The sequence below is a fragment of the Geotrypetes seraphini genome, chromosome 3, assembly GCF_902459505.1.
Source record: "Geotrypetes seraphini chromosome 3, aGeoSer1.1, whole genome shotgun sequence".
Lineage (NCBI taxonomy): Eukaryota > Metazoa > Chordata > Amphibia > Gymnophiona > Dermophiidae > Geotrypetes > Geotrypetes seraphini.
Window position 1 is genome coordinate 78,072,979 of NC_047086.1, and position 27,685 is coordinate 78,100,663.

A 27,685-nucleotide genomic window follows, 5' to 3' on the forward strand; every position below is an offset into this window, starting at 1 on the left:
CTTCAGAGCCCATGGCCCTGGCTTCTCATTCAGACATAGACAGATTCCTAAAAGGGACACTAAGTCTCAGACCACCAGTAAAACAACCATTTCCATCATGGAACCTTAACATGGTTTTACATGGCCTCAGTCAGGCTCCTTATGAGCCTATTCAAGAAGTGTCCTTGTTGGATTTTGCTGTCAAGACTATTTTCTTCATGGCCATTACGTCAGTGAGATGAGTCTCAGTGCTGCAGACCTTGTCATGTGGGGAGCCCTTCTTCCGGATCCAGAATTTCTCCATCTCTTATCTCCTGTCCCCCTCCCATGGTATGGCATAACTCCCTCTCTCCATCTGTGGGTCCAGCTAGTTTTCTCCTTCCCCAACCCAGTCTCTCTCTTCCCTCCTTCATTTGAGGGAGGGAGACACACTGGATTTGAGTTGGGGAGAAGGAGAGAGACTATTGTCTGGCTCCAAGAAGAGTGCCTATATCACCTCTGCCTAAGAATGGCCCTGAGCAAGTATGTCTGCTCACTGTAATGTCAGGGGGCTCATTTGACAAGGGCCAAATTGTGGACAGGCCCTTTTATCAGGGGCTTTTTGTCAGGGCAATTTTGTGTTAGAGCTGATTTGTCATGACTATTTTGGTCTGTACTCTATTGCACTATTCTGTTTTTTTTATATTACAGTTCTAATCTAATCTAATTTCCATTTTATATACCGGATCATTCCGGCAAGGACTCGAGCCGATTAACAAAAATTTAAAAGAATATAATATAAAACAATAATGAAGGTAATTGAAAAATTTTCAATAAATTAGATCAGTCCTCAGTTAAGAATCTCTGAAAGAGATAAGTTTTCAGATTTTTCCTAAAAAGTGATAGAGATAATGATGTTCCGATAATCGAGGGAAGATCATTCCAAACTTTTACCAAGGAATAGGATAAGGAATTGAGAATTTACCTAGGGTCTTAATCCCTTTACCAGAAAGGAAGAGCAATTTAAATGTATGTGTATTCCTGGTAGTGTGAAACCAAAGAGAGTTAAATAATAGAGGTAATAAAGGCGAAAAAATTCCATGTAAAATTTTAAAAATTACATTGGCACACTTAAATTGAATTTGCCATTAAACAGGAAGCCAATGCAGTAACCTCAACAATGGAGAGGCATGATCACATTTATGTCTTCCAAAAATTAATTTGACCGCAGTGTTCTGAATGTTGTGTGCTATGAATTCCTTTAACATCAAAATTTGCTACACCTCAAAAGGGAAGTCAAAATATATTTCTAAAAGTGTGTAATATACCAAACACATATTTTATTACACTCATCTTATATACAGTATTTACATATTGCACATATTAGCTGACTTTTTTTATACATTTAATGTACAGAGAACTAATGACATTTGCCTGAATATGCTTATACAAGGTCACCCACAGTTCTCCCAGAAGGTACAATATAATACACTGCATTCTTCATTTTACAGAAAGTGAATGTTAGCTAGTTCCTTCTCCATGTAATGGCTTCTGGTTCAATATGAATTTCTTGCAAGGCAAAGGAAAATATCACATCATTCATAAGTTGGACTGAGAGTACATGAGTTGGCCCTAACATTAAATTAACAAGTAAAACCTTAATCAAATACTGTTTTTGATTGCATTATGTATGAGATCAATTATCAAGCTGGTGCTATAAAGCAGGTTCTGGTGACAACAAAAAATATATTTTGAAGTATAAATTTAGTAGGTGGTATATGATGATATAGTTTTTGACAGTACAGCACATTAAACAGGAGTGTCATCAATTTTGTTCTTTAAAGTATATCTTATGCCATTGGCAATTATACTAATATACATATTATAGCTCTGCAAACAGTGTTGACAACATACAAAATGCATTTTAAAGAAATTAATCTGTAAAAATAAATCTTTGTTCACAATGGATTGCTACAAACATATTGATCTATTTTCCTGTTGGTTTCCAAGGCACTTTTCTTGGTTCTTGGTGTTGCTTTGTGATATTGCCATCTGGTAAAAGAGAAAAATACCAAATTACATTATAATTTTGTACTACTATGTATCCATCCTAAATTTCTGCCTCAAGCTGTGATACATTATCCATCTTAGAGAACCTTTTATTAACCTGCATTAGGCACTATGGCCCTGATTCTCCAAAGTGCCGTCCCGATTTTAGGCAGCTGTAGGCATCCTACAGCTGTCTAATCAGCCAATCGGGATGCACGATTTTTTTAAAAAAAATGCTCCCCAGGCAGGCCTGAAGGCACCTCCGGGAGCCTAGGGAGATCCGCAAGATGCCTAAGCTCATCTAAGGGCCTTAGGCGAACCTAGGCGGCCCTACGCGTCTCCCTAGTAGAGGAGAAGCTTAAAATGTAGGCCAGCAAAATGCTGGTCTACATTGTAAGTAGACGCGGCCGCTATACTTATCGCGGCAAGGGATCTCTCTGCCGCTATGAGTATAGCGGGCCGCGGCCTGTCCGATCGCTGGCAGGAGGGTGCCCAATCCCTCCTGCCCGAAGACACCCCCCCCCGGCGCTAACAACCCCCAAACCTCCACTCCACCAAACCTGTTCTTACGCCCAGATGGGTCTTGCACGTCCAGCCAGCAGGCACGCCTCGTCAAAATGAGGCGGGCCCGCCCCTTCCCGGCCCATCCCGCCGAAGCTTAAGGCCTGATTGGCCCAGGCTCTAGAAGTCTGGACCAATCAGGCCTTAGGCATAGCGGGTCCGCCCATCCCCACTAAGTCTAAGGTCTGATTGGCCCAGGCTCTTAGGCACCTGGGCCAATCAGGCCTTAGACTTAACGGGGATGGACCGGGCCCGTCTCATTTCTCTGATTGTAACACTGTACCATTTTCGCTGATTGTCCAGCCCTTCTTCGTTGTAAACCGCCTCGAACTACTATGGCTTTGGCGGTATATAAGAAATAAAATTATTATTATTATTATTACTTGTTAAACGCTTACCTGCAGATAAAGAATGATCTTAATAGACTGTGTCCTATCATACAAACATGATGGCAGATAAAGGTCAAATGGCCCATCCACTATCTCCTCCTCTCCCTAGGAAATCCCATGTGCTTGTCCCGTGCTTTCTTGAATTCAGACACAAGTGAAAACGGGCAAAAAAAAGCACGAGCAGAATCTCAAGTCTCACAAAGAAGATAGCAGCAAATCAGAGAGAATTGTATAGAATGCCATTGGCAAGTCCAATTGAATCCAAGGAACATCAAGCCCCTCGACTGAACTCTGAGGACTTTAATAAGAGATCAGTTTCCAAAGATGACCCTTGAGGGGAGGAATGCTGGCCTAGTGCCTAACCCTCAGTAAGCCTGGTTCTAAGAGATTGGTTGTAGAGATCTGCATTAAAAATAGTTTTCACAGCAATCTGTGAACTACTTTCTGCCCTTTCTTTTTTTTTTTTTCCTTCCAGTAAGTACTTCTGCACCACAGTATGGCTGGGAAACATCGTATCACCAAAGCTGCTGCTCAGGATACAACTTCTGTCTCTGTGCAGACAGAAAGTGTTACCCAGGCAGAAGGAGTAGTTCCATGTACAAGCTGTCCAGCTTGAATCCCTCATGAAGGAAGTAAAAGAACTGAGAGAGGAGGTGGCAAGACTAAGAAGCATCCGTGAGAATGAGAGGTACATTGATGAAATGGTTCATGAGGCGTCAAAAATTTCCAGCAGTGGGGAAGAGGAGGCTGTGCTGAGGGAAGGCAGCTAAACTCAGATTACGGAACACTGTGACTCCCCCCTCCCTTGAACTGAATCTCATGAGAATCTCGGAGAGGGTGAGAGCCAGAAGGCCTTGAGCATGCACAGATGCTCAAGGTCCCGCAGCAGCCCAGCAGAGAACCGGCGGAAGGCACTTTCAGCACCGGCGCACAGGTAAGTACAAGGTCGGTCAGTGGGGAGAGGAGGTAATCTCGGTCGCGAAGGGAGGGAGCAGCGCCGGTGGCCTCGGGGAAACAGCAAAACCGGTTCCCAGGGTGGGGACTCACAAATCGAGTCAACACTCAGCTTGCGAGTTACAGTTTCCTTGAGTGTTCTGCTCGTCTTGCAAAACACTCGCAAACTGTGTTACTTGCAAACCGAGGTCTGACTGTATATCTAAAAAAGGGGAAGTCTTGCTAATAGGTGATTTAACATGCTAGATGTTGAGTGGGGTATCCCTATTGCGGGGTCTTCTAGAAGTAGGGAGATTCTGGATTCTCTAAAAAGAGAACTGTTCCAGCAGTTGGTAATGGAACCCACGTGGGTTGGGGGTCATACTGGACTTAGTGCTTACAAACAGGGAAACTGTTTCTGATGTTACAATGGGTGATCATCTGGCATCCAGTGATCACTGCATGGTATGGTTTCATATTAACATGGGTATAGAGAGGGCTCATTCAAAAGCAAAGGTTCTAGACTTTAAAAAAACGAACTTTGTTCGGATGGGGGTTTATGTCAAGGAATTGTGTGGGTGGAAACTAGTGCTGCCCGATTCAGAGAAAAATATTTCGATTCGATTCACCCTGTTGAATCGATTTTTCAATTCGATTTGATTCACTGTTAATGACACAGCTTTTTAAGTTTAAACATTTTATTTAACCAAGGCAATATCATGTCAAAAATAGGAACATCCAAACTATAACATAGCTGTAAAATTAGAAACATAGATTCACAGCTTCCCCAAAGCAAATCATCCCCAAAGTTTCCCCAGCCCCACTGCCTGATTCTCAGTTTTTCCAGGCCCCTGCCAATTCTCAGCTTCCATCCCCAGCCCCCAAAACTCACCAGTCCCCCTGCTGATTTCAGCTTCTACCCCCAGCCCCCAAGACTCACCAGCCCCCCTGCCGATTTCAGCTTCCATCCCCAGCCCCCAAGACTCACCAGCTCCCCTGCCGATTTCAGCTTCCATCCCCAGCCCTCAAGACTCATCCCCAGTCCCCCTGCCGATGTATTTACTTACTGCCTGGACTGGATATTAAATCGCGGGGAAGAGCGAGCCAAATCCAGTATTTGTTGCTGCCGAGTGCCGAGGTCTGCTGCACGAGGTCCACTCGCTCGCCGCTTGACCATTCCTTTCGTTTCTTCCAATGTAACTTCCGGTTTCGCAAAACCGGAAGTTACATTAGATGGGAAGAGTCTGGCGGCCGGCGGCATGAAATAGCCCAAAGTTCCCCGAACTCGTCTTACGGCTGAATCGGTGAGTCCGGTTTTTATAAAAAACGAACCGATTCGAATCGATTCACCTGATTTGAATCGGTGAACCGATTCGAATCGGGCAGCACTAGTGGGAACGTCTGGAAGGAGCGGAAATGCGGTGGGCAAAACTAAAAAGGAGCGATTGTAAGGGCGACAAACCTTTTTGTGAGGCAAGTAAGTAAAAGTAAGAGGAAAAGAAGGCCACTTTGGTTCTCAAAAGTAGTAGCTGAGAAGGTAAGGAATAAGAGGTTAGCTTTCATAAACTACAAAAGATCGCAGAAAGAGTTAAGAGAGGTTGGTCGTGTAGTCAGGAAAGCAAAGATGCAAATGGAAGAAAAAATAGGTGACACGGTAAAATGGGGAGACAAGACATTTTTTAGATATATTAATGATAGGAAGAAATGCAAAAGTGGCATTGTGAGACTCAAAGGTGAAGGGGAGAAATATGTAGAAGCTGATAAAGATTAAGACTAAATTGCTTAATACATATTTCTGTTCTGTGTTTCTAGCTGAAGCACCAGGAGTGGGACTGCAGAAGGAAAACACAAATAGGGATGGAAGTGTGGTAGACCCTGATTGATTTTCAGATGTGTTCTTGAGGAGCTAAACTAAAAGTGAACAAAGCAACTGGGCTGGATGGTGTACATCCGAGGGTATTGAAGAAACTTAGGGAAGTTCTGGCGGCTAGGGTTTCTCTTTTTATTTTCTTAACCTTTTGGAAATTAGGTTTAGTATACAATATATATATATATATATATCAATGGAGATCGCTCTGAGGAAAGGGATATTACCAGTGCTGTGCCTCTAGGTTCAGTTCTTGGGCCTGTTCTTTTTAACATTTTTGTAAGCGATATTGTTGAAGGACTGACTGGTAAATTTGCCTCTTTGCAGATGATACCAAAATCTACAATAGAGTAGGCACTCCTAATGGTATGGATAACATAAGGAAGGATCTAATGAAGTTTGAGGAATGGTATGAAATTCGGCAGCTAAGATTTAATGCTAAGAAATGCACGGTCATGCATTTGGGCTGCAAAATCCAAGGCAGCGATACATAGGGAATGAAGAACTTTTGCGTACGAAAAAGGAATGAGATTTGGGTGTGATAGTATGTGATGATCTTAAGGTGGCCAAACAGGTTGAAAAGGTGATGGTGAAAGCTAGAAAGATGCTTGGGTGCATAGGGAGGGGAATGGCCAGTAGGAAAAAGGAAGTATTGATGCCCCTGTATAAGATTCTAGTGAATATAGAATATTGTGTACAATTCTGGAGACCACAACTTCAAAAAGATATAAACAGGATGGAGTTGGTATAGAGGAAGGCTATTATAATGGTTGGTGGTCCTCATCATAAGGTGTATGGGGACAACCTTAAGAACATAAGAATAGCCTTACTACGTCAGACCAAAGGTCCATCAAGCCCAGTAGCCCATTCTCACGGTGGCCAACCCAGGTCCCTAGTACCTGGCTAAAGCCCAAAAAGTAGCAACATTCCATGATACCGATCCAGGACAAGCAGTGGCTTCCCCCATGTCTTTCTCAATAACAGACTATGGACTTTTCCTCCAGGAAATTGTCCAAACCTTTCTTAAAACCAGCTATGCTATCCATTCTTACCACATCCTCTGGCAATGCATTCTAGAGCTTAATTATTCTGAGTGAAAAAAATTTCATCCTATTGGTTTTAAAAGTATTTCCCTGTAACTTCATTGAATGTCCCCTAGTCTTTGTAATTTTTGACAGAGTGAAAAATCAATCCACTCAGGATTTTGTAGACTTCAATCATATCTCCCCTCAGCTGTCTCTTTCCCAAGCTGAAGAGCCCTAACTTTTTTAGTTTTTCCTTGAAAGAGAGAAGTTCCTTCACCTTTATCATCTTGGTTGGTCTTCTTTGAACCTTTTCCAGTGCCACCATATCTTTCTTGAGATAAGGAGACCAGAATTAAACGCAATACACCAGATGAGGAAGCACCATGGAGTTATACAGGGGCATTATAACATTCTTAATCTTGTTAAACATCTCTTTTATAATAATTCCTAGCATCTTGTTTGCTTTTTTGGCTGCTGCCACACATTGGGCAGAAGGTTTCATCGTATTGTCTACAATGACACCCAGATCCTTTTTTGGAGCACTAACCCCCAATGTGGACCTTAGCATCCAGTAATTGTGATTCGGGTTATTCTTTCCAATGTGCATCACTTTGCTTAAGGGCTCCTTTTACTAAGGTGCGCTAGGGCTTTAACGAGCGGAATAGCGCGTGCTACATTGCCACACGCGCTAGACCTTAACGCCAGCATTGAGCTGGCGTTAGTTCTAGAAGCGTAGCTTGCAGTGTAGCGCACGGTAATTTCCTACGTGCGCTAAAAACGCTAGCGCACCTTAGTATAAGGAGCCCTAAATTTCATCTGCCACTTGGTTACCCAGTCTTCCCATTTCCTAAGGTCTGCCTATAATTTTTCACAATCTGCATGTGTATTAATAATAATAATAATAATAATAATAATAATAAATTCTTATATACCACCAAACCTTCAGTTCAAAGCAGCTCACAGCAAATAGAGATGAACATACAATTAATTCCAAGCATAAGCATTAAAATGTTTCTCGGAAAATACAATTACAATTAAGTCAAGTATTTCTCAAACAAATAAGTTTTAAGAATTTTTTAAAATAAATAGTAAGACTGAGCTTGGAGGATTAGAGCATTCCAACATGAATTCATTATGCTAGCCTGAAATGCAAGGGTTTTCCCCAAGAATCTCTTGCTGCAACATGCTTTTACTGAAGGAAACATAAACCAACTAATTCTTCATGTATTATTTTTTGGATTATGAAATTCAACTTTAAACAGTTTAGTGTCATCTGTAAATTTAATCACCTCACTCATAATTCCAATTTCCAGATAATTTATAAATAAGTTAAATAGCACCACCAGTCCCAGTACAGATCCCTGCGGCACTCCACTGTTTACTCTCCTCCATTGAGAAAAATGGCCATTTAACCCTACTCTCTGTTTTCTATCTGATAACTAATTCCTAATCCACAACTTAACTTTATCACCTATCCCATGACTCTTTAAATTTCTCAGGAGCCTCTCATGAGGAACTTTGTCAAAAGCTTTCTGAAAATCTAAATACACTACATCAACCGGTTTACCTTTATCCATATGTTTATTCACACCTTCAAAGAAGTCAAGCAAATTTGTGAGGCAAGATCTCCATCAGCTGAATCCATGCTGACACTGTCTCATTAAATCATGTTTGTCTATGTGTTTCATAATTTTATTTTTTATAATTGTTTCCACCATTTTGCCCGGCACTGAAGTCAGGCTTACTAGTCTGGATCTTCCTTGGAACCCTTTTTACAAATCAGTGTAACATTGGCCACCCTCCAATCTTCAGGTACTACAGACGATTTTAGCAACAGATTATAGATCACTAACAGGTCAGCAATTTCATGTTCGAGTTCTTTTAGTACCCTGGGATGCATACCATTCGGTCCAGGTGATTTATCATTTTTTAACTTGTCGATTTGGCTTAGTACATTTTCCAGATTCACCAAGATATCTTTTAGTTCCCCCGCATCATCAACCTTGAAAACCTTGAATCTTGAAAATTTCTGGTTCAGGTAGATCTCTTACGTCTTCTTCCTTAAAGACTTAAGTAAAGAATTCATTCAGTCTCTCTGCTATGGCCTGAGCGTCCCTTTTGCTCCGTGATCATCCAACAGTCCCACGGATTACCTCAGAGGTTTTCTGCTTCGGATGTACCTAAAAAAATTGTTATGAGATTTTGCCTCTTATGCAAGTTTCTCTTCATATTCTTTCTTAGCTTTCTTTACCAATGCTTTGCATCTAACTTGCTAGTGCTTGTATCTCTTCTTATTTTCTTCATTCGGATCCTTTTTCTGTTCTTTAAAGGATGTTTTTTGGCTCTAATAGCCTCTTTCACTTCACCTTTTAACCATGCCAGCTCTCGTTTCCTCTTCTTTCCACCTTTGCTGATATGTGGAATACATCTGGCCTTGGCTTCCAAGATGGTATTTTTGAATAACATCCACACCTGGTTTACAGTCCTAAACTTTGCAACTGATCCTTTTAGCTTCTTTTTAACCATTTTCCTTATTTTATCAAAGTCGCCCTTTCAAAAATTAAACTCCCCTACAGTAGATTTCTTTTGCGACGTCACTCCCGGAATCAGCTCAAATTTGATCACGTTATGATTACTGTTTCCAAACCCAACACAGTTAATTCCTGTACTATACCTTGCATTCTACTAAGGACCAAATCTAAAATAGCTCTTCCTCTTGTTGGTTCTTGGACCAGTTGCTCCAAGAAGCAGTCATTTATGATGTCTAGGAATTTTACCTCCTACTCCCCGATGTAACATTTAACCAGTCAATGTTGGGGTTTTGGGTATGTGGCTTGCAGTACCCTGGACTGGAGTTTTGTTTTGGAGGACAACTCGGGTGCTTCAGGATTCCACGATTTACAAGCTAAGTGTGTTGGTCTTTCACCTAAGCAGGATATTGGACTTGCACTGTGCCTTTGAGTACACTTTTCTGTTAAGAGGAGTGCCCCTTCCACCAGAAAGACTGTATTTTTCATCATGTTTGAATGTATGAGCAGCAGATTTACTGTGCTTTATTAAGTGTTGGTTTTTTTGTGTTTTAATTTTTTTACCAATAAAGCGGAACTGAGGTTTTTCCCCGCTTCTTTCATTTTTTTATATGTTTATATGATTGAGTTCTGGTAGTTATAGGTAGGGGTTTCAAGTTTTATTTAAAATTTGATATACCACTTAAAAAAATTGTCTAAGCGGTGTACAAAACTAGAATATAAAATATTAAAATCTATTGGGAGACATAACTAAGACGTAAACAATATCAAACGCATATATACAATTGGGAAAGGGGGGAGAAATACAATTTGTAATAGGATAGAAGAACAAATAAGGCCAGCACAATAGGAGGGGGGGAGGCTATGCTCTTCCTTCATTGATTATCTATCTCTAATGGTAGTTATAGATTGTAGGCATCCTTAAATAAGAATGTTTTTAGATTTGTTTTAAATTTCTCGGTGTGGATCTCTTCCCGTAGATTCTAATGACTTGGGGGCAGTAACTGAGAAGATCTTTTTTTCTTGTGGTGTCACAGAAGAGGTGACGTAGTAAGGGCACATTCAGAAGGTATTGATTGCTGGATCGGAGTGTTCTGGGCGAGCTGCAAGTGATTCTATGGGTAGCCAATGTGATTTTATTGGGAGGTGTGACGTGATAAAATTTTTTGCAGTTGGTGTATGTTAGTTTCCTGCCTTAAAGTTTGTTAAGTCAAAAATCTAATATACTGTAGTAAAAGACACCCATATTCTTATATTTTGCAATTAACCATGGAAAATTCAGAGCTGATTACATTACGAGCCAAGCATTTCTTGGAATTGCAACTAATTAAAATTAACATCTTATAAACTAGATTAAGATATCAAGATTTTAATATAGAAGAGAAAAATGACAAGATTCTTCCTAAATTACAAATAATAAAGTTATACATTAAGAAATCTCTTTTAAAAAGATTTTAATTTCTTTATAACTCTTGCTTAGCTGGTTTTGGAGTTAACTGCAAAGGGCAAAGAGTTCCAGCATTTCACTTCTTGATATGACAATGTAAAGACAAATATTATTTTAAATGTTATTCCCTTAGCTAATGGAAAACATAGCAACAACTAGTTGTTGTTTTCTGTGACTATTTGAAGAAGTAAGAGTTATAAATCAAGTCAAATAGAATGCAGCTAAAACAAATAAAGAAAATTCTATATATGAATTTACAAAGCTTAAAGTAGCAACAGGCATAGATAGAAAGCACAAGTAACTCTATACCCAAGGGAGTGGCACTATCAAGCTTTCTAGCCCTAAACACTAAACTAGCAGCTGTATTCTGCAGTATTCAAAGTTGCTTATGAATATTTTACAGTTTTAATGCAACATTCAAATCTTTTATACCACAGCAAAAAAAAAAAAAACAACAAAAAAACAATTGTAATTAACCATAACAGAAAGCTTACCTTTGATTACTTTATCCATCCATACACATAGGACTCACTGCCAGTCTAGTAAGCAATCTGGCACATCGCTTGTAGACTGCCAAGAAAAACAAAAGTCTATAAAATTGTGCAAGCAAAGGGTTTTGTCATGGGGAATAGGGGTTTGCATGAAGAGGACAAATCTAAAAAGGCACGGCCATGGGTAAATTAAATTTTTATATGCATTAAGAGGTTTTTTTTTTTTAATTGAATTGCTCCTCCAGCCAAGGTGTAAAGTATATGAAGACAAGCCTGTATGCACAGACGTTTTATTGCACTTAAAAGGATGGTCATGGATGGGGCTATATAAACACCAGTGTATGTGTATACTTGATAAAATATTATATAGATATGTAAGTTGTTTTTAAAAATGAAAACATGTCTGCGGCAAAGCAATGCCTCTGCTGGGTCAGCCCTAAGGTCCATCATGCCCAGCAGTCCGCTCACGCGGCGGCCCAACAGGTCCAGGACCTGTGCAGAAATCCTCTATTTATACCCTTCTATCCTCTTTTCCAGCAGGAAACTGTCCAATCCTTTCTTAAATCCCAGTACCGTACTCTGCCCTATTACATTCTCTGGAAGCGCATTCCAGGTGTCCACCATGCGTTGGGTAAAATTTCTTGTACTAAACTTTCAATGTTTGGAAAATTTGCTTTTACCCACAGTGATATTTACCACAAGTTACTAATCTGAGATACCTTAATACTGCAGGATAGCAGCTTGCATGTCAATACAAATTTGTGTTGCTGCAGCCAGAAAAATTGTGTATTCTTGGCTGCAGTAATGCAAAAGATAGCATGGTCTTGTTTTAAAGCGGCCCATGATGTAACCAACTGCTGACATGAACAGCCCCTTTCTGCAGTACCTTCCCACTGCCAACAGCCCTGGCAAGAACAGAACACCTACCAGGATCTCCATGATGACTAATGGGTGGGGGTGAGGTTGGCATTTAAGCCACTGCCTCCTTTAAAAGGTACCTCAAGAGCATCAGACCATACATTGTTGAGCCAATACTCTAAGGAAGAAAAGATAACTCCAACTCAAAGTTGACATTATCTTTCAATGAATAATGCAGCTTGTGAGGTTAAATCAGGGATGAGCAATCTTTATAAACAGAGGGCTCCATGAATCAGTACTATTTCCAGCAGGCTGCAAAATTATGAAATGTCAAAACTGAAAATCCATGGAGCTCCATAGACCTTCTGTGATAAATAAGTAAAATTTTAACTGCTAGAGTGACTATTCTGGAAAATTTTGCAAAGTACAGTATTTAAAATCTCCAAAATTCTAGTTAATTACATTTTCTTTGTATACTTTCCGTGGTCTAGAAGGTCACATTCAGTCTGCGGGCTGCAGGTTGCCCACCCAGGATTAAATAGAAGTTGTACTATATAGTCTGCTTTGCATCTCATCATTAGGTGATATTTGAAACAAATTTTGCCATTTAACATGTGTTATTCCTTTCATGTACCTTAGTAACTACTCCTTTAATTGTGTATATTCATACACTAATCAATTAAATGTACATTATCCCATAGATTAAGTCAATTTGCATGTGTTAATTGTTTTTTATTATACAGTACTCCCCTGAAATTCGTGGGGGTTACGTTCCAGGAACCCCCACGAATTTTGAAAAACTGCAAATACGGTTTTTAGGCAGGGGAGACAGGAGAGAGCAGCTGGGGAGACAGGATAGGGCAGCTGGAGAGGACAGCCGGAGCGCCGGAAAGTGAAGGAAATCACTCGCTGTATGCTCCGACCGCCTCTTCCTGTACTAAAGTCGGCCTCACCAATCAGGAGCTGCTTTGACACGCAGCTGCCCTCTCCTGCCCCGTCATTCGCAGTCAGAAAATACCATGAATGACCGGGACTGCAAACAGCCGAGTGCGAATTTGCGGGGGAGCACTGTAATACACGTTAGGCAAAAAGCAAACATGAACCAAAAAACAGAAAAAAATTGCTCTGTACATATCCCCATTATTTTGTATTGAGTTTGTTAAAGGTAAGAATTGGTAATACTGTAGGTTCCTACCTTTTACTTTCCTTTTCACACTTTGTTCAAATAAATTAGATTAAATAATTAATAGCTGAATATTGACCTTGGTTTTGCTAGCTGCAACAGTAGAAGAGTTATAATTTTTTGTCAGGGAACACAACCACTATTGGAAATATGCTATATTGGCTGATTGCTACTTTGGTATCTTGGGGAAATTGTTTGAGAATGGGTTGTGTTCATCAATTCCCATTGTAGGGGGTAAAAGGCTAGAGAAGCTAGCTTATTTGCTATTTGCCTCTTGACTCATCATATGTTTGGAAATTCAAAACCTTCCTGTAATATGTGCATTAGGTATACTATAATCTGCTCCAAACTGGTTCATTTTCATTTTGTTTATTTCTTCTATACCATATCACTAGTACGAGAGGGTGCTGAAAAATGTTCAGGCCAGCCAACCAACTTCCTAAATTCTGAGTGTTATTTTGCCACTGTAGCTCAAAAGAGTTTTTATCTTATTTCGTTAAATGCCAATTTGCAGAAACAAAAATCTATGTTTTGACATTAGTTTAGATAATTGATTGAATCATATCCACGCCATTCTCTTCTTGGTTGGACTGAGAACTTTTCAGCAGACCCTTGTAAACAATGCTCCCTGTTGTGTAATACCTTATGAATCTAATACATCCTTAAGATCCTCTGGACAACATCTACTCTGGATTTCTTCTTTAAAAATAATAAATACCCGTAGAACAACAATATTCTCAGTTACCTCACCCACACTCTGGAACGCATTACTCACTTATCTTAAGGCAGAGCAGAACTTAGATATATTTAAAGGAGCTTTAAAAAGCTTCTTATTCATTGATGCTTTCGGCTAACTATACTACTATTCTTTTCTTATTGAACCCCTTAGTCCTTTTGGGTTTTTTTTCAAATATATGTTCTCTTTTCTGTATTTATTGTAGTTCTCCCCCCCTATCCTTTTTGTTCTTATTACATTTATTTTGTATCTTGTTCGTCTGAGTATATTTCGTCTGTTTAATATTGTTGTTTTTAATTCTGTTTTTCCCCTACTTTAATGCTGTAATACATGTGGAGGGGCATAATAAAAAAAAAAAAAAAACACGTCTAAGTCCCCTTTTGGCCTAAGGCCCTAAATGTTGAAAGTAGAAGCAGGGAAAATGTCCATTTTCAAAAAAAACATCCAAAGAGGTTTTTTTTAAATAACGGCCTGCCTCTACGTTCAGCTGTTTAAACGCCCAGACCACCACTACGTCTACACTAACAACATATAATCAAACAAAAAAAAAGCCTAAGTCCCAAACGCCCAACAAAAGCTTTTAGGCGAAGGAGGAGCCCCTTAGTATTTTGATAAGCGTTTAATCAAATTTACACTAAACTTGGAATAAAGTACAAATTCCACAATAAATTAAAGCACAAGCATCTCATAAGCTGCCCTCAGGGACTCCTATTAAAACCTGATATCCTAGCCTGCTACCTCCACCCACCAGCAGCTGCAGCATCATGGCTCTTCATCTCCCATCGAGCAGTATCTCTTATTCTCCATCAGAAAGCCACATTTTCAGGAGGGGGTTGTTGAAATTCAAGGTTGGTTAAAGTTTTAAATGGATATTTTTTTATCAGTACTTTTTGCATGAAATGATTTTGGTTATGAAACTGTCACTTGAACTACAGACCAAGAAATTTGTGATAGGCCCAGGCAGATGTTTCTTTAATGGCAAGGCAGCTTCAGTAAAGCATGTGTGAGGGTAATTCTATAATTGTGTGCCTATATATAGGCAGCTAGGGAGAAATTTGATAAAATCACGCTCAAAAATGGGTGCTGGAAAAGATAAGAACATAAGAATAGCCTTACTGGGTTAGACCAATGGTCCATCAAGCCAAGTAGCCCGTTCTCACGGTGGCCAATCCAGGTCACTAGTACCTGGGCAAAACCCAAGGAGTAGTAACATTCCATGCTATCTATCCAGGGCAAGCAGTGGCTTCACCCGTGTCTTTCTCAATTACAGACTATGGACTTTTCCACTGTTCCCACAACCTCTGGCAATGTTTAGTGCTATCCTCTATAGCAGTGATTCCCAACCCTGTCCTGGAGGAACACCAGGCCAATCGGGTTTTCAGGCTAGCCCTAATGAATATGCATGAGAGAGATTTGCATATGATGGAAGTGATAGGCATGCATATTTGCTTCATGCATATTCATTAGGGCTAGCCTGAAAACCCAAATGGCCTGGTGTTCCTCCAGGACAGGGTTGGGAACCACTGCTCTATAGAATACTACGTAGCACTGGTTCCCAGACCCAAGGGCACCAAACTTGTGCCTGCTGAAATCTGGTCTACATCCCAGTTGGGTGTAGAAACCTAATATTCTATAACACTGCACATGTGAATTTACGGAACGTCCATGACCTTCCTATATTCCTCCTATAGCCACACCCCTTTTGGGTCACATGGTATGGAATTTAGGCGCTCAGTGCTATAGAACAGAACAGACCCAGATGTATTCATAAATTCTAATTGGTGGCAATTTATTAATTGATCTTGCTCTTTAAATTTGTGGGAGTTGGATAACAAAAGCGGCCATGGGGGACCCTTGAAAAAACATTTGTTGCGAAACATGTGAATAACTAAAGATAAGTGGTGCAATTTATAAAAGTATTGAAATGCATAGCTCAAAAATTTAGAAATGCACCACAACATGGTATGGTTCAACATCAAGAAAGGCTTCACTAGATCAAACATAGCAACAAAGGTCCTCGACTTTCGGGGCACTGACTTTAAACCCATGGGAGACTTCGTCCATCGGGCGCTACAAAACCAAGCTGAAACCGATAATGTAGAGGCTATGTGGTCAACCCTGAAATGCACCTTCCATGAGGCAACAAACCGCTATACAAAAACAGTAAGCAAACGACGGAGGAAGAACAAGCCCCAGTGGTTCCCTGCAGAGATCTCGGATCTTGTTAAAGAAAAAAGCTTTTATTTCCTAAGCAAACAGGGTGGTAAAAGAAGACTATCTGACCAGGTCTAAAGCAGTCAAAGCGGCAGTCAGAGAGGCCAAGATTCAAACAGAAGAACATCTAGCAAAACACATTAAAAAAGGGGATAAATCCTTCTTCAGATACATTAGTGACAGGAAACGGAACACAGATGGGATAGTATGCCTCAGGAAAACAGACGGGAATTATGCAGAATCGGATTCTGATAAAGCCAAACTACTAAATGAATACTTCTGCTCAGTCTTTACCTGCAAGGCGACGGGGACCGGTCCACAGCTGCAGGCAAAGCAAACCTCGGAAGACCCGTTTCAAAATTTTGAGTTTACATCCAGCAGCATCTACTGCGAACTATCAAGACTCAAGGTGAACAAAGCCATGGGACTGGACAATCTACACCCCAGGATTCTTAGGGAGTTGTGTGATGTCCTGGCGGAACTGCTATCCGTGCTCTTCAATCTTTCCCTGAGTACCGGAAAAGTCCCCTTGGACTGGAAAACGGCTAACGTCATTCCACTGCACAAAAAGGGTTGCAGGACGGAGGCTGCGAATTACAGACCGGTGAGTCTCACCTTAATAGTGAGTAAACTCATGGAAAGACTTATTAAACACAAATTAGATACAATCCTGATTGAGGAGAATCTACAGGATCCCCACCAGCATGGATTCCCAAAGGGAAGGTCCTGTCAATCCAATCTAATCAGCTTCTTTGACTGGGTAACAAGGAAACTGGATATGGGAGAGTCTCTGGACGTCGTATACTTGGACTTCAGCAAAGCTTTTGATAGCGTTCCACACCGCAGATTGTTGAGCAAGATGACGTCAATGGGATTGGGAGCAACATTGACGACATGGGTCAATGACTGGTTAAGCGGTAGACTCCAGAGGGTAGTGGTTAACGGTACCCCCTCCAATACATCAGAGGTGACCAGTGGAGTGCCACAGGTCAACATATACATAAGAGACCTGACTCAGGGGCTTCAAGGTAAAATAACATTATTCGCCGACGACGCCAAACTATGCAACATAGTAGGTAACAATGCTTTGCCCGACAGTATGGAGCAGGATCTGCTCTTATTGGAACATCGGTCCTCGACTTGGCAGCTAGGCTTCAATGCTAAAAAATGTAAGGTCATGCACCTTGGCAGCAGAAACCCGTGCAGAACTTACACTCTAAATGGTGATACCTTAGCTAGGACTAAGGCAGAACGTGATTTGGGAGTGATCATTAGTGAAGACATGAAAACTGCCAATCAGGTGGAGAAAGCTGCATCCAAGGCTAGACAAATGGTGGGATGCATCCGTAGAGGTTTCGTCAGCCGGAGGCCCAAAATCATAATGCCCTTGTACAGATCCATGGTGAGACATCATCTGGAATATTGTGTTCAATTCTGGAAACCACATTATCAAAAAGATGTGCGGAGAATTGAGTCGGTTCAACGAATGGCCACCAGGATGGTCTCGGGACTCAAGAACTTCCCATATGAGGAAAGACTGAATAAATTGCAGCTATACTCGCTCGAAGAACGTAGAGAGAGGGGGGGACATGATTGAAATGTTTAAATATATCACGGGCCGCATCGAGGTGGAAGACGATATCTTCTTTCTTAAAGGACCTTCAACCACAAGAGGACATCCGCTGAAAATCAAGGGCGGGCAATTTCATGGCGACACCAGGAAGTATTTCTTCACTGAAAGGGTGGTTGATCATTGGAATGAACTTCCACTGCAGGTGATTAAGGCCAGCAGCGTGCTAGATTTTAAAAAGAAATGGGATATGCATGTGGGATTTCTAGCGGGATGAAGTTCGGAGGGTGGGTCATTAGAGTGGGCAGACTTGATGGGCTATGGCCCTTTTCTGCCGTCATATTCTATGTTTCTATGAACGGGTACAAGTGGATCGATTTTTAACTCTGTCAGAAATTACAAAGACTAGGGGACATTCAATGAAGTTACAGGGAAATACTTTTAAAACCAAAAGGAGGAAATTTTTTTTCACTAAGAGAATAGTTAAGGTCTGGAACGCATTGCCAGAGGTTGTGGTAAGAGCGGATAGCGTAGCTGGTTTTAAGAAAGGTTTGGACAAGCTCCTGGAGGAAAAGTCCATAATCTGTTATTGACAAAGACAGGGGGAAGCCACTGCTTGCCCTGGATCGGTAGCATGGAATATTGCTACTCCTTGGGTTTTGGCCAGGTATTAGTGACCTGGTTTGGCCACCGTGAGAATGGGCTACTGGGATTCATGGACCATTGGTCTGACCCAGTAAGGCTATTCTTATGTTCTTATGCATGGCTTAGGTGGTGTTAGGCATTTTGTGGTAGGCACCGGTAAATTAGGCCAGGAAAAATAACAATGCCTACCATTTGGATGCCTAGCGATACCTAAGTGAATCATGCTGGTAGGCATGCTTCTGTAAACAGCACCTAGTGGTTGATTTGACAACCGTGCTGAGCAGCGCCTAGGAGTTAGGCACCGTTATGTGTCATTTATAGAATCAGGTCCAAAATGTTTAGTCTAAGTTGTATGCATAAGTGGGAGTCCTGCCTATGCTCTACCCATGTGCATGCCTACCTACTAAATACATGCAATGTAAGATATGCATATATGTGCAGTATGTAGAGAATAGCACTTAGACCAGTGTCTTGCAAACTTTGCGAGCCGTGGCACACTAAACTGGCGGTCGCAGCTCAAGGGCACCTGGAAGTGCATGGACATTGATGCAATGATGTCACGCATATGCATGACATCATTCCCTCGATGTCCACGCATGCGGAGGTCCTCCAGATGGGGGCCCTGAGCCGCCAGTGGGGAGTGCAAAAAAGAATAGGCAGTGGAGAGGATGAAGAGACACCAGGGAGGAGAGGCGCTGGTGGCGGCCGACTATCTACAGGATTTGCCTATCGCCGCAAGAGGCATGTCCTTTAGGCAGTCAGCTGATGCTGGCACCTCTCCTCCTCCCCGGCGCCTGGCGGCACATCTGAAATCTCTGGCACACAGTTTGCGATACACTGACAGGCAGATTTTTGTCATTTATGCATGTCACTATTCAGAAACGTTTATTTATTTATTTAATTTGATTTATACCCGTCCACCCCAAAGAACCCAGAATGGGCTACATGGTAACTTGTGCAATCAGCATGTAATGCTAGCATCTGTTTTACTGAATTACATTCTAGATGCCTAGGCATGTTTTCCAAGAAGCTGCAATGCACCTTATATACTCTTCCCCTCTAGTTTCATGATGCAAGCCAAAGCCTATTTTTTTTGCATAGACAGTCAAATGTGGTAGTTCACTGGGCCATGGCCTCTCAAATATCTTTCTTAAAGTCAACATCAGCAACTAGAAAGCTTGGGAGCAAAGCTCAAGATTGATTTGTTTGATCCCTCTAACCAAAAAAAAGCACAAGGACTATTGGATAGCCAATGACTTTGGTCTGTCTCCTAATCACTCTTTAATCAATAGCACAAGACATGCCCAGAGGACTTACATGCTGGAATTGTGCAGTCTCGAGTCGTGTGGTAAAGCCTATGAAAGTGTTTACTGCATTTTGGACTAAAGTAGAGAGGACCTGCAATTCAAAAGAGAAGAAAATTATAGTCGGTTGACAAGTAGAAAAGTAAGAAAAAAAAAAAGAAGTGGGGTCGGCAATTGCCATAGCCTATGCACACTGAACAAACCTGTTAAATGATTTAAGAACTTGTTTTTCATCCTTAGGTCTCGAGGAACTATTTCTGTGTAAGAGGAAGAGAAAAAAAAGACAAGAGTATTAACTGTACCCAACAACAAAGGTTACTTTAGTATGTTCAATCAAAGGACATGTAACAACAGTATGAGCCTGCATGATCTGCTGTCATTCGCAATAAAGCAGCCAAGGAACACAGAAGTCTTGGCAGCCTATTTTCTTGATATCTTCCTTCACCTGAAGGCAGAGCTCCTAGAACTCGTAGGGTTGGGCTCCCATAAACACCCACACTAACCCCCCCCCCCCCAACTTCCTTCGTCTCAGTACCTGGCAAGGGGATCATACCGTCCTTTACGCTTGGAACGCCAAAGCCCACATTTTCCCAGTAAACTCTTTACAATTCTCCACTACAGTCACGCAACCCTCTTCCCCAACCCCCCCCCCCCCCCCCCCCAGCTCTGGCAACCCGTTTGAGCGCTATAAATTTCCCTTTAGTTCCCAAACTCCACATCCCTCCAAGCTCCAACAAAATGACCACAAAAAGGATATTCTCCACTTTCACATATTCCACCTCCCCCTGCAGACTGGCAGCAGCAGATGAGATCCACCTCCTTTACAGCTACTGTTACCTTTTGATTCTAGTTTCAGCTAGTGGCTGATGGCCTGCTGTATCCTATGTCACCATTTGTTAGTTCATCTGACATGCCCTTTCCAGCGCTTTTATTCCCCTGGTACTCTGTACATCAGGCAGACCCGAACCGTTTAATCCATATTTAGCTCAATTGCTTTGCTCCAATATTTCAACGAAAGTCACTCCATTTATAGTTTGGCTAATTGCGAATGACCTTCGCATTTCTGGGTTGCAGATTGCAGGGCAATACCGGCTACTTGGAGAACTTTCCCATGACCCAGGCACGCTGGGAAAAGGCTACAACGACGGACACAAGAGGTTCCCCCACCCCCAATCACTTCTTTCTTTTCTGCGCGCGGCAATTACTTGCGCTGAAGATATTAATTAATCCTAGTGAATCATCGAGTAGCGCTCACAGGAAGTCATACTGCAATGACACTGAGGCTTTTTCAGAGGCTGCTTGCTTTTTAACTTTAAAAGAGTGCCTTTTTTTTAAGTTCATCTCTCCATCACGTGCTGCAGTTTATCTCTGCGAAAAAAAAAAATCTCTCAGCGTTGCCTTTCCAAAACGGATCTGGAATAAGCGTCTATGACGTCTCGCTTTCGAATTACTTTGTAAATGGGTGGGGTGGGGTTGTTGGTTTTTTTCTTTTTTAAATTATTATTACTATATGTTTGATGATGGGAACCCTTACCGTTTCACATAATACACATGCATATCAATCCAAGTCTTACATAAAATCAAACATCCTAGACTCGTCGTAAGGAAGATGCAGAAATAGTTGGAAGGGCGAGACTTACCCACTCGTCGCTCCTCGTGGTAAAGTCCATAGTCAGGTAACGCCTCGCGGTCGGACACGTGGTCGTCTTCGTCGTCTCCTTTGGAGAAATACTCGACGCTGTTCGATTCTCCCCCCTTGTACCCTTTCAAGTTTTGAATGATCTCCATAATGAAACTCAGGAGCGTTTGGTCCTCGATCTCCGTGGCCTCGGTCCTTTCTTTGCAATATCCAGCCGACAGCATTAAAAAGGCTAGAGCTAACAACACCGGACACCGCAGCGCGTTCATTCTGGTTCCACCAAAGGTGAATTGGAGCACTCCAGTTTGAGCTCCTGTTATATTTAAGGGAAGAAAACAAAAAAGAAAAAAAAATATGAGGCGTTTTGGATGCTGCGGTGCTGCTATAGAGACAACAGGCAAAGAGGCGACTTTTGCGCCGATTGTCAAATTAGTCTTTTCGCTAAACCCCTAAATACACAAGATATTTCCATCCAGAACCCCCTTTTCAGAAACAACTATTTCTCATGCTATAATAACTGTCTATTTAGAATTAACTACCTTCGTTTCTTTTCTTCTTCTTTTTTTTTAATTACTTTGAGTTTTGGAGCATTGGTTTCTTATTCTAAAGCATGCACACTATATATTTCCGGCCACAGTAAACCAGTTTAACTCTGAAAATACTCCGTACGCATCTGCTTCCCTGGCTGCAAACGGAATACCGTCGTCTCAGACGGTCCCTAGCATCTGAAATAAGAGAATAATGTTGTCTATGTGCCATGTAAGAGAACTCTGTCCCCTTCTTATACCTTGCCTTTGCTTCCCTCGAAGGCGGATTACTTTTTGCGATCACCTTTCCCCTGGCTCCCCTTTCCCTATTTGCTAATAAGGAAGAATCAAAGAGAGAGAAAGGAAGGAAAAAAAAAAAAAAAAAAAAGTCAAGCAGCAGCACCTTCTTGGCGTAGAAAACTTTGCAAGATGCCCGCAGTGTCCCTCAAGACTACACCATTCCCGTCCCAGCGCTGCCTCTTATATACTCCAAGATGTTTCTGAGGTGGCTCGATCTGATAGTATCGACTTAAGAAGTGGGTGGAAAACAATAAAAGTCCACTCGGCGGTCCCCTTTTTTTAGCTTACTGCTGAAGTTGTTTTTGTTTTTTTTTTTTTCTCCCCCCCTCACTTCTGCGTTTTTGGCAGGAAACGCAGTCACTTCTCATCCTGTAAGACGTAAAAGAGCCGGTCCCAAGCGAGTGGAAGCCCGACTGGTCTTTAATTACAAAGGCGTTAACAATCTTCTGAAATATTAATTCCCCTTTCCCGATCGTCAGATCTCTTCTTCGCCGCTAACCTTCGGGCAGGCTTCGTTTTGCCTCTTTTTTTTTTTTCCGCCAATTCATGTGGATGATGAAAGCTGCGTGTTTACCAGGAACTTTTTTTCTTTCTCTCTCTCTCTAATCTTCTTAAACCGGAATGGTACTATGTGTCACGGGTCTTTATTAAGAAGCCGCGTAGGTGCAATGGTATTTTATCTCCTAATTTTCTTGTAAAGGATGTCTCTCAATCGATATCAGCTTCAGGAGATATTTTGGGTTTTTTTTTTCCTTTTCTTTCTGTATTATGATTATTATTTTCTAGCTTTACTTTCTGGGCACTGACTGGAAGTGTTCAGCAGAATAGACCTAATTGTGATAAAAAGTACCGGTAGAAATTAGATGTCTGGGATAATTAAATAAAAAGACTGTTGTGGTGCCCATTATGAAGCCCTTCCTCGCTGAAGGGATAAGAAAGCTGAAATATGATCTTGTTGAACTTTTATGTTTGCTTTCACTTGTTTATCTACCACTCCCAGCTAAAGAGCAAATAATAAGTTGGATCGCTCAGCCTGCAGATTCTATGAACATTAGGGATATATAAGGAGATTTAAAACAAGAAGTAACTTTTAGAAATATACTCAATGTACGATAAAAGAATAATTTCAGTTGTTAATTGAATTGTTTAGAAACAACTGTCCTACACCATTGCACAGTAAAGTGACAGCTCCAGCTACTGTCATGTTTAGACAGTATGGACTGCTGTCGCATAGTGGCCAGAAGGGGAAAGTCAATCTTAATCTCTAGCTGTCTCGTATCATCATTAACATAACAATACCTAAGATCTAGTGAACTTGCATTGGGAAGATCTGTATACTGTACATTTGTCTCGTCTGTGTTTACATTCTAGCTTGAGAATTCATATTTCCTGTTTTAGATAAAATGGGTAAGGCTAGATTTTCTACTTTTTCCCTTTTTGTGTTTTATGGTCTTGTGTGATTGAAAAGTCATTTTTGTGGCTATTTTTTAGAAGCCCTGTTTATGATTTGGATAAACCAGCATTTAGATGTGTATATGGCCCTACATATGCAGAGCCTAATTTTAGAACGCTAGGATATACATTTAGGTTCATAAAGCAAAGGGGTGTGTGGTCTGGGGATGATTTGGGTGATATTAAAATATATACAGGTGCATTTTACATTTCAGGGATTTTGGGAGAGATTAGGGAAGATCACCACCTTTATTGCCAGTGTTTTGCACGCGCGCACACACACACACTCAACATAGTGAAAGCAATACTGTTTGCTCTGAATAACTACATGAACAGATTTCATACCCCTCAGCTCTTTCTTCCATCTCTAGAGGAGACCAAGGAAAAGACTACCAGATACAATTTGTAGTATAAACATTCAAGGCCTTGGGAATTCTTGGCATCCAACTAACTGGTAGAATACCAACCAAGAATCTCCTGAAATTACAAGTGACTGGCCATTTTATTGGGAAACATACGTAGTTAATACATCTTCCAACTGAATTACAATTGTTTCATTAAAATCCAATGATAAATTGCATACTCCAGCAATGTTCTTTTGGTTAATTTCCATCACATGATTTCTTGTCAATATTATTTCATTAGTAATTTTCCCTAGCAACAATAATGACTTAGTTATCACATGCTACTTAATTTCATTCCTTTCAGCAATAGAGGGGGTGTTCTATTTCAGTGCATTAAACGTCTTGTAACAACGTGTTCATTTAGAGCACACTGACCTTAGGCACTTCCTCTTAATGGAACAGGATATATTATTTATTTATTTTTATTATAAAAATTTCTTCTCTGTTTAATACCTAAGTAGATTACAGTAAAACAGACATAATCAACAACATATAGACTCAAACAGAAGAAAAACATTATCACTTCAACCTCTTTCCTACAAACCTTATATTACATCAAATATACTTAAAAACAATACCATTCTAATTTAAAAAAATTTACAAATGGACTGTGAAAAACTGCAGGAAGACCTTAGGAAATTGGAAGACTGGGCATATAAATAGCAGATGAAATTTAGTGTGGAGAAATGCAAAGTGATGCACATTGGGAAGAATAATCCAAATCATAGTTACCGGATGCTAGGGGCCACTTGGGGGTCAGCGCTCAAGAAAAAGATCTGGGTGTCATCGTGGACAATATTCTGAAACCTTCCACCCATTGTGTGGTGGTAGCGGTGGCAGCTAAGAAAGCAAACAAGATGCTAGGAATTATTAGAAAAGGGATGGTAAACAAGACTAAGAATGTTATAATGCCTTTGTATAATCAATGGTGCGACCTCACCTTGATTATTGTGTTCATTTTTGGTCTCCTTACCTCAAAAAAGATATAGCAGCATTCAAAAAAGTTCAAAGAATGACCAAGATGATATAGGGGATGGAACTCCTCTCGTATGAGGAAAGACTAAAGAGGTTTGTGCTCTTCAGTTTGGAAAAGAGGCAGCTGAGGGGAACATAAGAATTGCCGCTGCGGGGTCAGACCAGTGGTCCATTGTGCCCAGCACTCCTCTCCCGCGGCAGCCCTTAGGTTAAAGACCAGTGCCCTAACTGAGTATAGCCTTACCTGCGTACCTTCTGGTTTAGCAGGAACTTGTCTAACTTTGTCTTGAATCCCTGGAGGGTGTTTTCCCCTATAACAGCCTCCAGAAGAGCGTTCCAGTTTCCCACCACTCTCTGGGTGAAGAAGAACTTCCTTACGTTTGTACGGAATCTATTCCCTTTTAACTTTAGAGAGTGCCCTCTCATTCTCCCTACCTTGGAGAGGGTGAACAACCTGTCTTTATCTACTAAGTCCATTCCCTTCATTATCTTGAATGTTTCGATCATGTCCCCTCTCAGTCTCCTCTTTTCAAGGGGAAAGAGGTCCAGTTTCTCTAATCTCTTACTGTACGACAACTCCTCCACCCCCTTAACCATTTTAGTCGCTCTTCTCTGGACCCTTTCGAGTAGTACCGTGTCCTTCTTCATGTACAGAGACCATTGCTGGATGCAGTATTCCAGGTGGGGGCGTAACATGGCCTGGTACAAAGGCATGATAACCTTCTCAGATCTTTTTGTGATCCCCTTCTTAATCATTCCTAGCATCCTATTTGCCATTTTCGCCGTCGCTGCACTTGGCTTCATCGACCTGTCAACCAGCACTCCCAAGTCTCTTTCCTGGGGGATCTCTCCGAATACTGCACCAAACATCCTGTATTCGTGTATAAGATTTTTGTTACCGACATGTATCATCTTACACTTATCCACGTTGAACCTCATTTGCCATGTCACGGCCCATTTCTCAAGCGTGTTTATGTCACGTTGCAGATTTTCACAATCCTCCTGCGTCTTCACTACTCTGAATAACTTAGGGCTCCTTTTACTAAGGTATGCTAGCATTTTTAGCGCATGCACAAAATTACCGCGTGCTAAACTGCGCGGTATACTTTTAGAATAATGCCAGCTCAATGCTGGCATTAAGGTCTAACGCACGTGGCAATTTAGCACGCATTAGTCCATTTAGAATTAAGTCCAGAACTGCATTAGTAGTATAATGGGTACACCTCGTCAAAATGATTGACAGCTGTCAGAGATAAGGATCGACCAATCAGTGTTCACTTCCGGGTTAAGCCCCGCCCACACCACGCCCCTGCCTGCCCATTGCCCAGCCCCACTCTGCCCATGCCCTGCCCCTCCCATAGGAATGAATGGTGGTAGCCCCGCCCATGCCCACGGCCCTGCCCCTCCCCTCCCATAGGAATGAATGGTGGTAGCCCTGCCCATGCCCCACCCCACCATGGCCCCGCCCCTCATGCCCCGCCCATGCACATGGTCCCGCCCGGAAATGCACTTTCTGATGACATCACCAGAAATGGGGGCGTGTTTGACCCCGGAAATACGCTTTCTGATGACATCACCGGAAATGGGAGTGCCTGCCCTACCGGAAGTGCACATTCTGATGACGTAGGCGGAAATAAGGTAAATGAAGCGACGGAAATGCGCTTTTCTGACCACGTAGGCGGAAATAGGGGAAACAGACTTAGTCAAAACCCTCCCGGAAATGATGTGGCCAGAAAAAGAAGTGTCTTTATTTTAACAGTTTTTAGTTAAAAGACAGGGTTTAAGAGCTCATGGATAGAGCAGATCACAAAACAAAAGACATTCACAAAATCTTTCCTGTTTTTAAAACAGACCAGGGGCAGAAACAATTGAGAAAAGGTTGCATTTATTTATTTATTTTTTCTTTTCTGGTTTTATCACACTTTCAGTAGGAATTCTGAGCTAATGGTTAATGGGCCAGCTCCCCTATTGTCATGGTAACAGCTGATAAGCCCCTTGCAGTCCCCCCCCTCCCCTGATAAAGCCAAGGAGGAGAGGTGGAGGTGTGTTTAAACATGTCTGAACTTATCCCAGCCCCCTACTGTTGTCTTAACAATCTGAAAAAAAACAACAAAAGCAGCTTTCACCTAACAGGGCTCTGTTAAAAAGGCAAAGTTTTAAGACCAATTTTTTTTTTATTTAGAGCTATGAAAGAATCTTTATTGAAGCAAATTTATTATGATCCATAGGCGGCAGGAAGCTATGGAGGCATTAACCCTCTACTTCAAGCGGCTAAAAAGAGCGATATCACAGTCCGGAGAAAAGATGTAGTGGATTGGGTCACCGGTCAAAACGCATACAATTTACACAGACCGGCTAGAATCCATTTTAAAAGAAATAAAACAATTGTGTCGGAAGTTGACAGACAGTGGCAAAGTGACTTAGTCGACATGTCAGCCTTTGCCCGTTATAACAACGGTTCCAAATACATCTTAACGGTAATAGATATCCTGTCAAAATATGCATGGGTCGTGAGTTTAAAAACAAAAACCGGTCACGAAGTTACCAAAGCCTTTGAAACAATATTTAATTTAGGGCGTACACCTGAAAAACTTCAAACAGATAAGGGTAAAGAATTTTTAAATACGTCT

At 41.4% G+C, this 27,685-nt stretch overlaps 1 protein-coding gene across 3 annotated transcripts; it reads right to left on the bottom strand.

Annotated features, from left to right (window-relative positions):
• Positions 1-1,276: 1,276 nt before the first annotated feature.
• On the bottom strand, positions 1,277-22,736 carry ALKAL2 (ALK and LTK ligand 2). 3 transcript variants are annotated; one of them, XM_033935515.1, is made up of 6 exons: positions 22,328-22,736; positions 21,399-21,710; positions 19,962-20,015; positions 19,772-19,852; positions 11,252-11,327; positions 1,277-2,010 (listed from the first exon to the last, which is right to left on the bottom strand). In XM_033935515.1, exons 2-5 carry the CDS (start codon positions 21,664-21,666, stop codon positions 11,263-11,265), a joined length of 468 nt encoding a protein of 155 aa, XP_033791406.1. In that variant the 5' UTR covers positions 21,667-21,710; positions 22,328-22,736; the 3' UTR covers positions 1,277-2,010; positions 11,252-11,262. The 3 variants fall into 3 exon arrangements, with proteins under 3 accessions (XP_033791406.1, XP_033791407.1, XP_033791408.1); XM_033935516.1 differs by lacking the exon at positions 22,328-22,736 and adding an exon at positions 22,185-22,287; XM_033935517.1 differs by lacking the exon at positions 22,328-22,736 and adding an exon at positions 21,937-22,137.
• Between the last annotated feature and the right edge of the window lie 4,949 nt (positions 22,737-27,685).

Coding starts and splice junctions, on each gene's coding strand:
- ALKAL2 (XM_033935515.1), bottom strand. CDS start 21,666: ATGAACGCGCTGCGGTGTCCGGTGTTGTTAGCTCTAGCCTTTTTAATG. Junction 20,016..21,398: donor CCACGAGGAGCGACGAGTGG/GTAAGTCTCGCC, acceptor CCTCTTACACAG/AAATAGTTCCTCGAGACCTA. Junction 11,328..19,771: donor AGACTGCACAATTCCAGCAT/GTAAGTCCTCTG, acceptor TTTTCTTGGCAG/TCTACAAGCGATGTGCCAGA.